This window comes from Gadus chalcogrammus, chromosome 3 (genome assembly GCF_026213295.1).
Source record: "Gadus chalcogrammus isolate NIFS_2021 chromosome 3, NIFS_Gcha_1.0, whole genome shotgun sequence".
Classification (NCBI taxonomy): Eukaryota; Metazoa; Chordata; class Actinopteri; order Gadiformes; family Gadidae; genus Gadus; species Gadus chalcogrammus.
Genome location: NC_079414.1, coordinates 23082447 through 23098075, shown reverse-complemented (window position 1 = coordinate 23098075; position 15629 = coordinate 23082447). Strand labels below are relative to the sequence as shown.

At 44.5% G+C, this 15629-nt stretch overlaps 1 protein-coding gene across 1 annotated transcript in view; it reads left to right on the top strand.

Annotated features, from left to right (window-relative positions):
- Positions 1-1238: 1238 nt before the first annotated feature.
- Positions 1239-15629, top strand: part of rbm20 (RNA binding motif protein 20) — a 42768-nt gene continuing 28377 nt past the window's right edge. The window contains exon 1 of the mRNA XM_056587292.1: positions 1239-1380. Coding sequence (XP_056443267.1) covers positions 1301-1380 — 80 coding nt within the window. The 5' untranslated portion in view covers positions 1239-1300. The remainder of the gene's footprint in view (positions 1381-15629) is intronic.

The following is a 15629-nucleotide window of genomic DNA, read 5'->3' as shown; positions in this document are numbered from 1 at the left end:
GTGTGTGTGTGTGTGTGTGTGTGTGTGTGTGTGTGTGTGTGTGTGTATGAGAATGTGTGTGTGTGTGTGTGTGCACCTAAATATGTCTGTATTAGAGTGTGTGTGTGTGTGTGTGTGTGTGTGTGTATGAGAATGTGTGTGTGTGTGTGTGTTTATGTGTGTCTGAGAGTGTTTGCACCTAAATATGTCTGTATTAGAGTGTGTGTGTGTGTGTGTGTGTGTGTGTGTGTGTGTGTATGAGAATGTGTGTGTGTGTGTGCACCTAAATATGTCTGTATTAGAGTGTGTGTGTATGAGAATGTGTGTGTGTGTGTGTGTGTGTGTGTGTTTATGTGTGTCTGAGAGTGTGTGCACCTAAATATGTCTGTATTATAGTGTGTGTGTGTGTGTGTGTGTGTGTGTGTGTGTGTGTGTGTGTGTGTGTGTGTGTGTATGAGAATGTGTGTGTGCCGGTCCGGAGGTGATAATCAGCAGTGGCTGGGGCAGGACAAGGGGGGTAGCGTCACACTCCGCTCTCTGTTGTCGTGCTGCACGGAGCTGTCCCAAGCAGGGGTGTCCCAATTGGTCGCTCAGGGGCCTTGCCTTCAACTCAGCCCCCTCCTGCCGTCCGGGCCCCCCCACACGCACGCCTCCCCTCTGTGGTTCCCTCTCTCACTCACGCCTCTGCTCCCCTTCGGTACCAGTCCTGCTTGCCTTCACCTCCACCTTCTCTTTCTGTGTGTGTGTGTGTGTGTGTGACGGTGTGTGGCAGGGCCTTGCGGTGTGCGACAGCGCTGGGAGAGAGAGAGACGGGAGCTGGAGGTGTGGGAGGGGGGGGGGGGCAGACTGCGACCACTGCTGCTGTCCATCAGGGGGGTGGGAGGCAGAGACAGAGCCCCTCTACTCCAGCTGGCCGGCTTTTACTGACGGACGCCAGCGCCACAGCAGGAGGGAAGGGAAGGGAGAGAGACAGATAGGGTGAGAGAGAGACAGAGAGAGTGAGACGGAGAGAGAGAGAGCCAGAGAGACATAGGGAGTGATTAGAGAGAGAGGCCTCACCTGGATCCATTGCTTTAGCTTTTTGTATTTCTGTGGAGGGAGTTGAGGTGATTGTTTAGTTAGCTGTTGTGGTGGTGGTGGTGCTGTCGTTGGAGGTGTTGGTGGTGGTTTGGGGGCGTACAGCAGGTTGATTTAGGGGTGCAGGGGTGTGGTAGAACCCCAGGGGGGTACGGGGGCAGTTTGCTTTGCCATGCATCAGAACTGGGATTGGAGTGGGGACATACAGAGGCACGTTGAGACTCTGAAGGACAGCCAGGCCAAGATGTTGGGAAAAGGATTCGCCGGTGGTAGTGGAGGTGGAGGATACCCGGCGGCCAACTCTTCCGGAGAACCCCTGCAGAGGTGAGTACCAAACCCCCTTAAGTCGGGCTTCCGCACAGTTGTCACGGAGCTTTGGAGAACTGGAGCTGGTGGAATGATGCATCGGTTCGAGTGGGGATACAACACAGCTGAGAACACAGCTTTCCATTGAGAGTTTGTGGTTTGACGGAAAGATGTTTGGAGAGAAGTTGGAATTTTAATCACTGGGTGAAAGTCGCTGGGATATCTTGGAGTATGTATGAAGCATGTGGGAGCATGGTCCAGGAATGGTTCTGCATCGAAACTTGCACCTGCAGGTCAATTCCTGAATGCAGTTCTGTACTTCTTTATTCCCTGTTAAGCACTGTATAACTGTAGTGCATGCTTTGAGCAAACTGCTTGATGAAAAACCGCAATTCAAGGAAAATCTGTGAATCTATTGTATATTTTGGTTTTAATGATTACTTCAAATGCATGTGAACACTAAAGAAGGATTTGGTTATATCTTTGAACTGTTAACGTTCACAACAGCATCTACATCATCAGATACAATTTGGCAAGTCATAAATTACTATTGTGGTTTAATAAGAAGTAAATCCATGGTAGCATAGAACATTATCATTTAATTTTCATGGTAGTGTATTCAAATATTTTTTTTTCTATTGTATGTCAGTCAACCCTTACACATCAGCACAAGGCTGAATTTCAGAAATAAACGATAATAAAATATAGTTATAAGAAAGAATAAAAGACTGATGCAATATTCTAATTTACCTTTTGACCCTGCTTAAAAAGTACTAGAGACGAATAAAAAGTGTCTCCCTGGGTTAAAAGTCTTTGTCAGATCATATATTTTGACTTCTTCTGGTGTATCAATATGAAAAGGTACGGAACCAAGTCACATTTAGTGATATTTACAGAATTTCGAAAGAATCCAGTTTACTGAAATAATTCAACAATATTTCAACATTTACTTAACGTCGAAAATATCGACGTTTTGTTGATTGATATGACCTGACCTGATCAAATAGGTACTTTAGGCAATAATCATGCATTTAATTAATCGTATACCTTTCATGGATACCCTCAAATTATAACGTTAGTATTTGGTTTGTTTAGATTTAACCAAGATGATAGCACATATAACAATTGAACATTAATCCAGCGTATATCCAATACCTTGACACAGACTAAGATAATAGTTGAAGACATATCACAATTGAACAGTAGGCCTTATTGCATTAAAATAGAAGCTGTTGTGAATTTTCCAGTTGTACAGCGCCAGTTTACTGTAATTTGATTGCGGTAGTATTCTTGAATAATGCCCTATTTCTTTGGATTGAAAATTAACTTGTCATTCTGTAATACGGTAAGTACATAAAACTTCACCTTGACTTGCGCCCTGAAAGAGTGTTGATTGAGGCCTGACTTTCCCCAAACGGTTTGGTTTAGTGATACTGAGCAACAGATTTAATATTGGTATTTTTTGTCACAATAGAAAAGAGTGAAAGTAACCATGGTCAATTTGTGACTTTTTGTTGGTCCTTTAGTGGCTGTGCGCGTAAGGCGCCCTGTTTGTTGCTTGCTGTGCGGAAAAGTGAAAGGTTAGAGGGCCCATGTATGGCTTTGCACGGTGCTGCTTCTATTTTAAAACATCCACAATTTATGTGTTAGTGATGCTCAAGCAGGCATCAATCATGTTTTACAAGATTTGGTCGTCTTTGAAGTCAGTGAACGAAGGTTTTGAAGGTAATTTTTCGAAGCAACTGGAAGGTTCACTTTTGATTAACAACTTGCTAAACATTTTGTAAAACACCTTGTTTTTGTATGCTGTCTTTCTGGTGTTTTAAAAATATTTTAGTACGTGCTCATTATCAACCTTGCCATTCTAATCCTAAAGTTTTCAATACCGACACATGACTTGTCAATATATCGCGGCAGTACACAGTATCGTCTCTGTCTAAATAGAAGCCTGCACAAGTTGCTGAACACAATTCAGAAACAGAAAAAAATATGTTTTTGTTCCTTTTTAACTGATTAATTGTAAAAAAGGAAAAAAAGTTTATGAACAAGCAATTCCCTATTGTCTTCACTAGCGTAATCTGGCAATCAATGATCTATACTCCATAGCAGCTGCTTTGGTTTTTAATTGTTTACTTGGCAAAAAACATGTGACATGTGAGTCTTTATGTCTAAAGTAACGTGAGTTAGGGACCTGTCGTTGGCAGGGTCAGTGGTCTGATCGAACCCTGACTGGTGTCTCAGCACCTGTTACAGGACCCAAGCTGTGCCTTTACACATTTAAACATTTAAAACGTTGTCTTCACTAATGTGAAAAACAGCCCTGCATCCGGTGAATTTACCACAGCTGACAACAGTAAGCCTGGTTGCGTGTATTTTGTATCAACAAGTTTGACAGCCGTTTTGACCCACTTGACTTGCAGACAGTTTCCTCTCGGTTAGTGACGGAAAATAAAGTGTTAGACTGTGAATTACGTTATAGGCTACTCTATTATGCCAAAGAGCCTCACACTTCAACATCTGGCTACTATTTCGAAGTTTGTTGGCATAGTGTGTGAAAAACATAAAAGGAACGATTTTTTCTGTATCCCTCTTTGTACAGATTTAACAAGGGATAGTATCTCTATCCCGGTCTCTTTGTACAGATTTAACAAGGAAAGTTTGGTCTGTCTTTGTACTGTATCTAGCGGTCCAGACGGTCTGTTCATCCATCTTGCTGTCTGCAGCCATCTTCACACCTTACAGTGTCGTGTAGCTGTTGCTGTGCCAATTGATGATCAGCCTCTAAACCCTGTTGTCTATTTCAATGACCCAATAAAAACAAATTACACGCTTCGTGTTTCGTGACACACAGCTAGGTGTTTTCAAAAACCTAGTCTTCTGTGTCTCCAAATGGCAATTTAGAATGTGTACCATGTGGTATCCACTCGGTCTTGTCTAACCGAGTACTTTCTCAGCAAAGATATAAGGAGCCAGCCTGTGTGATTAGCATGACGGGGCTAGCCAGCTCCTGGGACAACCCCCGCTTTTCTAGGAAACTTTCGGTCACAACTGATAGCACTCGCTGTTACATTCCTTCTTCCAAATGGCTAGCCCTCATCTCTATCCTGTGAGTATGACAATGTGTACATTATTGTCACATACTGTACACATTCACATGCACGACATATGGCTACAATGGCTTGGAACCTGCCTGTGTGCTAAGTGCAATGGGCCTGTTGACGCGTAGCAGCACATGCGGCTAACCTTAACGTTAAATTGCTGACCGGTGGCATGGCGCACAGTGGGGGCCCTAGGGGCTAGCCATCGGCCCTTATTTCTACCGCTGCGGCTGTCCCAGTCACGGCCCCTTAATGTCCTCACATATAGCCACAAATATTTCACACTGTGTGCTTTGTCCGTCCGAAACGGTTAACGTCGATGGATGGATTTCAGGCATCACCGCAGAAAGATACATTCTGGGTTTGAAGCAAAGATAAATTACACAAATTTAGAATCGAAAACGTGCGATGACAAACCCTTCACACATTTCAAGCGGAGACATTCACAGCTCGGCACATTTGTCTGACAGATTCGGTCTGGGTTATTGACAGATACAATATCTGCCGATGACAAAATTGTTAGGGACAGTGATTTATTTGTTGCCATGTTGGTACATTTAGAAAAGGATATCGTTTTTTTTATAAATTGCTGCACATACAAGACTGATGCAGCTTTTCCGGTCTCAGCTAAAACTGACCTGGCCGCTATTCCTGGATGAAATCCCCAGGGGCAGGCCTAGATATCGTGGATGAAACGTATTCTCCCAGCATGGCGTGAAGGCATGGTGTGCGAGCTAGGGTGACCACACGTCACTGTTTTACGGGGACTCTGTTCCTGTCTCTGGGGTCCGATCCTCGCCTGAAGGTGTCCCCGGAAATGCCCTTGATTAAAATAGATAGAAGTTCTAAATTTATGAATCAATTTTTTTAAAGTGCAAAAGATTCTAGCGTGCTCATGAGTATTCATTTTAGGAGGGTTAAAGGTGTCAATCTTAAAGACTGTGGTGCGACCTCGCTAGGCCAGGTCTAACTATCGGACTAATATCATAAGCAGGTGTGGTCTTAAACTGTACAATATGGAACGATTCCTTATAACAGCTACTTGTTTTGCCTAGATTGTAAGGTTAAAACCAATTATTGTCAACAATGGGCATGAAATTACAGATCTTTTACCACACTACTACATTGACCCTGATAAGAATAGGCAAATGCACCGTTTTTTTTATTTCGGAAATAATAACATCAGATATTCTGTTGATATATTAATCGCCAAACTACAAATGTCCCTGTTTTTCATTTCAGAAATCTGGTCGGCGTAGTGCAAGCACACTTATTGCGCCCAATCCAACTATGATAGATTCCAAAACTAAAATACTCAGCATACTTCATAATCAGCTAATACATTTTTTGCATGTAGGCTTAGAGGCTTATTTTACAATTGATTGTGATGTGTAGCACTTCATTCCCTATGCTATTTATTTTTCATTAACTGCCTGACATAAGAAATCATCTGAGTTTAACCTCAAGAATTTGGCACTATTGAAGCAAGTAAACTAAAACCTACATCTTTGTAAGAATAAAAATGTTGTATAGTCAACGCTTACAAAAGCAGTATAGATAAACAATATCATTACAACAATTTAAGAATTAATCATGGGTAACTATTCCCTGGCTGGCTATGTATCATGTTATCAAGAGGCTTAGATATCGACCAAATTATGCCCTTGGCTATGTTCCCATTTTGCGAGCAGAGATTATGTGATATTTTATACCTCGATAGTATTAAATGACGTCGTATCTTCATACCAGGCTATCACTGGCATAACACTTGTAAAATGCGAGTGTATAATATTGCCCATGTCTCATATAGGCTGACCCGTGGAAAGCTACTCCACGATTCTAAATTGGAGAAAGAGAAGAGGTTTATTTTATTCTGAGACCTGTTTTTTCAATTTAAGACTGTGGTCAAATCCTGTAACAACGACCAGAGTTCTATTGGATTAACTCTTCAACACTGCCTCCGGTTTCTTAACGCTACAGTAAATGCACTGGCACAGTGTAAAGGTCTTGACATAAACGCAAGCTAAAATTAAAGGTGCTGGTCATAACTAATGAAGTGCCTTGAGGAATATGAGGGACGCAGGCTGTGAACACAACCTTCAAACCAATACTGGGCTTTTATTGGTAGTTAAAATAAAAAAACAAGGCATAAATTGGACACAGGACAAGGGAGATTGTTTGACCTTTTATCTTGGTAGTTGTATATAAATTCAGTTCCAATAAATTGTTTGTACTGTGAATAATATGCTTATTATACAGTCGTAGTGGGTCCTAGTTTGCGTTTTTTGCATTTTGGTGATTTATTAAACTTTAATTAGTGTCCATGGCTCTGAGATGACGGCCCTTGATTTATGGTTTGTGATTAACCACTCAACGGGCTGGACTCCTGATGGTGGCTAACTAAGCTAACACTAGCTACATGAAATCTTCACAACACAGCCTCATGTCGTGTTAAGCTGACATGTTTCTGAAATGAAGTCACTGGCAGTTGGGCAGTTGATAGTCAATACATCAACAGTATTTGATGTTATAATTCTGAAAAAAAAGGGAACATGTTCCCATTTGACCATTCTTATCATGTTAAATGTAGTAGGCTTTTATAGTACATAATTGGAGAATTACTGTTATGCCTGCTACATGCCCGATAGTGTGATGTGTTTTACATTTACGTCTTTATAAACCAGCCCAAAACAATCTGAAGCCGGCTACTGGATTAGGGAATCCTTCTACATTGTACTGATATTGTCTATGATCGTTCAGGCCTGCTGTAAAGCCCATATAGGTTTGCTGTGTATCGGGACTATCAGAGACACAGGTGTAATCAACAACTGCCTTTTCCCATTCAAAAAATGTACAAAATATTGTAAAAATCCCCATGCTTATTGATCGGGGACCTTTCCCTGAACGAGGGTCTGGTCACACTACCCTTGGGCAAGGCTGCACTCTAGCCTCAGGCGCTCTCAATGCACCATCCAATGAATGTACTGAATGTACAGAGCACTGGGTGTATGTAGTAGCTGGCTACCCCCGGGCTGAACGGCAGAGGGCTGCATCGGTGGTTGATAAGCCTTGTCGCGGTCCAATCTACCGCAGGCAGGGTAGCGCCCAGCCACGGTCCGCGTCTGAAGGCGGGCTCCGACAGCTGAGCGCCCGCTGCTGTGTGTGTAGCATGTGTGTGTGCGCTTATCCCAAAGGCATGCCGCTTTCATCTCTGCTACCCCACGAGAGTGGTGGACGCACGCACACGGATACGTTTACGCGCGTGGTCGTGGACTGGTACCACGAGCACGCACTGCTTGTGCAAATAACGCTACAATATATTAAACACTAAAGATGACGGATGTTAATCTAACCTATTTGCACCGGATTAGACAGTGTGTGTGTGTGTGTGTGTGTGTGTGTGTGTGTGTGTGTGTGTGTGTGTGTGTGTGTGTGTGTGTGTGTGTGTGTGTGTGTGTGTGTGTGTGTGTGTGTGTGTGTGTGTGTGCCCGCACACTTTATTTTCTTATGGACTTTAAAGAGCGTCTCCCCAGCTATAACTTAAAGCCTCGCAAATGAATGCTATTATGTGGTGATAATCTCGCTGCTAAGACGCCCAACTTTAAATGTAGACAGCACAGGGCCCTCACAATGATCCACCTTTGAAAGGGACAGATAGAGAAAGAACGGCAGCAGGGGATACACAGACTGAAAGGAATGTCTGGCTCTCAACCCCTCCCTCAGAGACGCTAGACATGGCTGATAAGAGTGTTGTGTGTCTTTTGTTTGACGTAAATATAACTACCTATAATACAACCTATCAGGCCCATAATCATCCCTAATCATCTGAGCACTCTGCTCCTAATAGAGCACCCAGACAGACCCAGCCGGTCAACACCATGCCAGAGAACTGCTTCTATATCCAGTTCACTAATTGATCATATCAGAGGGCCCATTTATGTGAGGACGACCTCGTGTTTCATTAGTCTCTGGTGAGCAACCAGTGGTGCCTTAAGACCCTGCTAATGTCAAATAGGGTTGCAATCGTTTAACTGTCTAGACTGTAAAGTGTTGATGATGTTGGAATCAGGACAGAATAGGGCCTGCTGGCAAGCCTTTTGCAAGGAGGTACTAGAACGATTATTGCTGTTTGTGAATGCACCCACGTCAAAAGAACCGTGCGTCATCAGGGGGTGAAAACAGAGAACTAAACAGAGAATAAGCTTTGTACTGCTTTGTTTTAGAGCAATGCTCGTTCCCCATTCACCTCTCCTCAGTTCTATGGCTTAACACCTGATGTATTTTCAGCCCTATCCATATGATTTTAGGGATTCACAAGTCATAAAATGGATCCCTGAGATTTCAACTGGCCAAAGCATTTCCTGTTTAGCCCAACCACCGGTAAGAAATAAAGGGAAACTGGAAAATAGATTAGAAGAGAGTTTATCTCAAAGGGGTTTCAAAACCTCCTGTGTAGAATACCATCATTTTATTCTTCTTTGTTGTAATTATTGTCATAGATTTGTCTTCCTTGGAAATGCCTGGTGTATTTGTTGTTTTATGTTGTGTGAGAAATTGTACTTTATGTTCTCCATCTGTGGTCACATGCTTTCTGTTGTAGTTGTAAGGGAACAATATGCATTGCACTGGTGGAGATGATTTAACATAGGCTGCTTGAGGTAAAGGAAATACCGTGAGGTCACAACCTTTTCAGCATTACTGCAGAGCGCAATACAGATAAATAGCCACCAAGAATGAGGTTTCAGCACATCTTTAGGAATCAGAATCAGCTTAATTCGCCAAGTTGTATGTTCACACACAGGGTTTTGACATTTTTTTCCCTTGCTCTTAAAGTACACACACAGACTTGACACACAGATGAACAAAGACAATGAGCTAAACATAAACATGCATGTTGGGCTAGGTCACAGTTGGCACAGGCATGGCACATGAGCAGCAATGGATCAGGAGGTAGAGTGGGTCGACTGGATTGCTAGTTCAAACCCTGGCTCCTCCTAGTGGAGTGTTGAGGTGTCCCTGAGCAAGACACCTAACCCTTACTACTCCCGACAAGCTGGCTGTCACCTTGCATGGCTGACACTGTGGCCGGAGTGTGAATATGTGTATGAATGGGTGAATGTCAGGCAATAACTTTAAAGTGCTTTCTGTGGCCAATGGGTCGAGAAGCCAGTTAAAAGTATGCTAGTCAAACTACTGTAAGAAAGTCCTCCGCTAACCAAAGCAAAGCAAGCTGTCTCAAATTAATTGGTTAGTCTGTCGTCACTCGTGCAGGTTCTAAACCCAACTAGGAGGCGTCTTCCCTCCTGTCTCGGTGGTCCAGATTTATGGCCATGCAGTGGGCAGCTGCCACCAGTGTTAAGATGGTTTCCATCAATGCAAGTCTGTTTCCTCACATTCCTTCCTCCACCTCCCCTCTCTTCTCCAAACCCCACGCCTTACGATGCACGATCTTGGTCGTCTCACTAGTGGTAACCCTCCATGCAGAGACATTAACACCTGTGGTACCAGACGGCCTTCGGTGATCTTATTCCGACCGCCCCGCATGCTCTCTCAAAGCACTCCGACTATGACTCTCTGCAGGCGGCCATAACTGGAGCTCCCTTAAGGCCAGAGTGTTGAAATCCAGTTGGACACGCTAGAAGTTTGTCCAATTGTCAAGTGATCACTCACCTGATCGTTCACCTCTCGCAGCATGAGGGACATTCCCTCCTCCATGCCCCCCCACACCACAACCCACTGGGCAGCAGCTGGCCAGTTTAGAAATGATCAGCCATGCCGAAACCCCCTTCCACCAAACCCTCCCACGGCTCAGTTTTGCCCGGCAGGAGGTGGGGTCTCCGTGGCTGGGTGGCGGTTGTCTCCGGGCTGGTAAGAGTTGGGCATTGATGTAGGATTTTGCATATCAACAATCGTAATTTTAGCCGCAACCTCCGCTGATGTTAATGCTGGGCAATGCCTGATATCCAATGCGGCACCCCACCAGAATGTTTGGTCCCTGGTCATGTGACACCGCCCCTGCCAATGGGGTGAGCCGATGATAGAGGCCGCAGACATTTTGTTGATTCGTTGACAGTTCAAAATGGGTCACCTTTCGCTCATGCCATCCATTATGCGGGCAGTTGCTGCCTCGAGGGCAGCTTCGGGTTACATTAATCATTAGTCGATCTTTGTCGACACTTGCTTACTGTTTTGTTTGACTCTATTACAGGTTTTAATAGATTTATTGACAATAATATCTATAGTCTGTGTGCAGACTACACTGTCCCTACCCTGTATTTTACTTGATTGGAATAACATTGTTATTTGAGGTTCATCAAAAACTTCTCCAGGCATTTCTGACAATGCCGTTCCCATGATAACCAATGAAGCTATCCCATGTTCCACTACTTACTCAGGAGGAAGCCAGCATAACTTTTGGAATGGATCCACCCAATTTGATAGAGTCTGCAGGGATTAGGACAGAATGCTCCAAGCAAGGTGTCAACCAAACCGCTCCGGTGAGGGCATTCTCAAGAGACGCTGCCTGAGCACTAAAAACCCAGTCTGCCTGTCACTAAGGCTCTTTTGGACCGTCGGAGATGAAATCAAATACCCGGGCCCCTTGCCAACCTCTCTGAGGCTTCTTAATAGACTCTATGTATTAAAATTTAAGGATTCACATGTCACTCCTATTACATGGAAGTGTTAATGCCAGCGTTCTCTTGAGTTATCGTCGCTGTTTACTAGTACTAATATGTGTACTAGTCCGAGGCCCTGTGTACTACTGGTACTTGCGGAGTAATCAGTCACTGTCCGGTTATACTATTTAAGATGTTGGTCACTCGCACAGCGCCTTGGCCATATCAGAGACACATGCATACCGTGATACGGCCCTGTTATAATGCCCTGTTAAATATGGAGGCATTTTCCCCTTCGAAAAACGATGCGGTGTTAATTCAGCCCTTTATAAATGCTATTATTTGTAATGCAAGCATGAAATCGTGTCTTCCACCTGTTCCAACCATTTTCCACACCAGACCTTTGGCTGCGTCTCAATTGGCACATCTCCTGTTTTCCTTTTCTTAAAAGAAACATCAGGCAACTGTTAAGGTCTTTCTTAACCAAGTGTTAACTCTATCTAAATAAATGACTGTGAATGTCTATGAATAGGAAAACCCACCCATCATTGCTGTCAAGACGCATTTAATTCGGTGGAATGTCCTACGAGAAGTGATATCTTGAGCACACAAGTAGAGCGAGCTTCACCAGATAAGCGCACTAATGCACACTATGCGTTTATACTGGCCAAGTTATTTGTAATGCGATAGTGTGAATGTTTTGTTATATCAGGGGAGGCGGAAACGAATGCTTTCTGTACTGCAGTGAAACCATACTATTGGCATACTATTGATCTCAGTAACAAACTGTCAGATAGATAGACAGATAAACCGTTATTGCCCCAAGGGGAATTTGTCTTGGGAATACTACTACCTGAAAAACCAAACCTCTCATCAAACCTCCTCTTCAAAGGGGGTTCTTGAACCAACCTGGTCTGTTGCATTTATCCAACCCTTTCCTGGTGCTTGCATTTCTGAGCATAGATGGCCCTAGGAGTGGGAATCGCACCCCTCACCCCTAACCCAAGCTCCAACTGTTGGGCTAGTCCATGGGCCACACAGATTTCACTTCTTCTCGAGGAGTGTGTTTTGACATTGATGGAGGTCGCAGTCGTCTCTCTTGACAGTAGCGCTTGTATGTGCGTGTTTGTTTTTGTGAGTGAGTCATGATAGTGATGTCAGTGTCTGGGCTGAGTCAGACTTCAGGTTTAGGAAGCGGAAAAGAGGGGTCTTTTTAAAGGAACGCCTGGCGTCACAGGTGATGGTTTCCAGGCAACGGTGACACAATGCCGGGTTGCAACTCAAAGTAAAGAAAAGTGAAAGTTTGTCACCAAGCAAATACAAAATATTTATTCAAACACTTTTTTATAGTTTTATAAATGTAAATGTGAAGGCAAACCTCACCATGGAGCATTCTTCTTGTCTCAAGGTGACTGCAGCTGATCTGTCTGACGAGCTGTTGGCATTGTAGGAAGCACAAACATCCCGGTTCAGAGCCCTGGGCGGTGGCTTTTGATAGTCCGATAGTCATTTGTCTTCAGTAACTATTTTAGGTGGTGAGCTCCAGAGTTGGCCTGAGCCTGCAGTGTCTACCCTCCACATAACACACTGTCCAGGGATATAAGCCTCTATCAAATCCATCGCTCGCCTCTCTGACTCAGCCTATGAACACACAAACATACACACACACACAAACACACAAGCATATGCACACACGCACGCACGCACGCACAAACACACACACACACACACACACACAGACACTCAAACACACACACACAAATACACCCACGCACACATGCAGAGGCACACACATACGCATGAACGCACTCACACACACAGACACACACATGCATGCACTTGTTTGTGTATGCAAGAAAGACATTGGAGGAAAGTTGTGAGAAAAGTTTGAAAAACTGAGTATTAAAGCATGAGAAACGAGTGCTGAAATTAGGACAGAAAACGCTACAGAAAAAAACGATACAGGAGAGAATAGACAGGCAGATGAAGAGCCAAGGACACAGATAGAGAAGATGACAGAGTGTTCTGGCGTGTCTGCCAGCCAGAGGGACACACATTTAAAATCAGGTATGTTAATGGCCCACCAAAAAGGCCTGAGGGGACCAGGGGAGCATGATAGGGCAGCGGGTGCTCTCTGTTTGTCAGCGCAAGGGGGCAGCCCACACGCCGGAGTGCTTCCTGTCCATTAACCCCTGGGGTGATCAATGGGTCTCCTGGGAGGGGAGAGAGGGCACATGGTGTGGGCCCATTACAACGTGATGAGAGCTGGTATTAAAATGTTCCTACTTGTGCTACTTCATTGCTAAGGGTTAGCGTTGGCCCAAATGGGCTTTTAGTACAGAAGTTGTTTGGCTTTTTTTTTTTTTTTTGTGCAACTGTTTGTCTAGGTGTTAGCGTGTGTGTTTATGTGTAAGAAGTGTGTTTGTGTGCGGATTTTTGTGAGCGTGTGTGTATGAAGTGGATCAGTGTGTGAGCGTGTGGGTTGGTTCAGATGTCAGAGTCTTCCCGGCTGAGGAAGAGAGACAGTAACCGTCGTGGCTCCCTGCTGATAGTGGCCAGTTGGCCCTACCTGTTAGCACATTACAGATGTATACACCAAGCAACAAACAAAATCCTCTGTCCATAGGATTCCTGTTCCTCTTAAAGCACAACGCAACAAGCCACATCCAGGGTTAACCTGTTGTAAGGCAGATATTATAAATGAGGCATCCAAGATGAAATGAAGATCAGCATCTGAAGTGAAACATTGTTCTATGTGATTAATTGATAAAATGTTGTCAAATCCAAATTTCATATATTTCTTTGATCCTTGCGTGTCAAATCTCTTTCAGATTAGCATGTCTTTGGGTTGAGGCCGATCCTCGAGTTAAAACAAGATATCTTCTGACGGGTCAAGAAAAAACGGAGTTATTAATTATTCTTATTAAATGTTTGTATTCACGCAAATATTTTGTTTACATTTCGTACAATTTCAGTCAGTTCTCTCAAACATTTCAACACTTCCAATTTCACACAATTTCAACTCCAACAACAGAAACCATAACCTGACCACCAATGAATCAACTGAAGGCATCACGCTGAAGGACAAGCAGAGAGAGAGAGAGAGCATGACTCAGCACAATGTCCGCAGGCCAGCGCGCTGGCAGCTCGTCACGGCATGGCCAACGCATTCTGTCCACTGGCTTTGAGGGGGATTTGGTGCTCCGCTGCGGGGTGTGTGTGTGTGTGTGTGTGTGTGTGTGTGTGTGTGTGTGTGTGTGTATGTGTGTCTGTGTGTGTGTGCTCACCCACTTTCTCCCCCTAACACTCTCCTGGGTCTCTCCTTGCGCCGTTTGTCATTGCGTGTCTCCGTCCTCGGGGCAGCTGCTGCTGCAATCGTTCGCTTCCCCCTCTGTCGTCCTTGGGATTCGCACCCGCAGCTTTTCCAGAGTCCGGCTGCTGCACGTCGGTTCCCTGAAGGCAAGGCGTGACCACACCCTCACCTGCTTGTCCGGTGTGTGTTGGTGTTTGTCAAGCATGTTACGCCTCAACGTACTGCTGTAGCCTTAAACCTACGCCATATTACTAATACAATTGAGTAATATGGGATATATATATATATATATATATATTTTTTTTTTTTTTCAAGGAGGTTTATGGGAAGATATGTATAGGTGTGATGGGTATGCATGCAGGGAATAAGATGGTCATCCTTAAATGTCAAAGTTTGCATTGCTCCCTTCAATGTGTATTAATGGTTTATGGGTAGGGGGTTGTGCAACGGTTTGCATATGAAACGTTATATCAAATGAAAATCCGGTAAGCGTGGCGTTTCAGTTTAAAAAAGGATGGTGTCAGGGACGGAGCGAGCCCTGCCATTGGCTGACGGAGGCCGGGGGCTGCCACGGGGTCCTGTGACGTAGGAATGGCATTCCGAGGCATGTGTGTGCTGACGGATGGTAATATGCAACACTCGCCGGTCTTTTTTGATGGAGGGGTGTCGGTGTGAGGAAAGATGTGAGAGAGGGGGAGAAATAGGGGAGGGAAGGGGGCGAAGGGGTGTGTGAGGGGAGAGGATCCTGGGTAAATATAATGAATCATTGGCTAATATAGCCCTTCTGTTGCTGTCTGGGTTGGAAGACTGAAATGCTCCATCAAGTTTGTAGTCATCGTTTTAGATCCACCCAAGAGGTCGGCGGAGATACCGAAGGAAAGATACTGGGGAACCTCTGAATTTATTGTTTTAGGAGCTGAACCTTTTGTAACACAATTATAGACCGAGTAGCAGCAGCCAATGAAGGGTAAATGCATGCGCTTTGACCCAGGGGCTATAAATAAGACTGACGGAGCAACGAGAGAAAAGGCCGGACGGGATCAGCTGTCGAAGCTGCCACAGTCCTCCCTCACCCATCCACCCCTCACCCATCCACCCCTCACCCATCCAGCCCTCACCCAGCCATCCCTCACCCTCTCATCCCCTCACTCACCGTGCATTAGTTCACCTCTGACGCTGGGTACTGTGACACTCTCTCTCTCGCTTTCTCTCTCTCTCTCGTTCTGGTTCCCTCTCTCT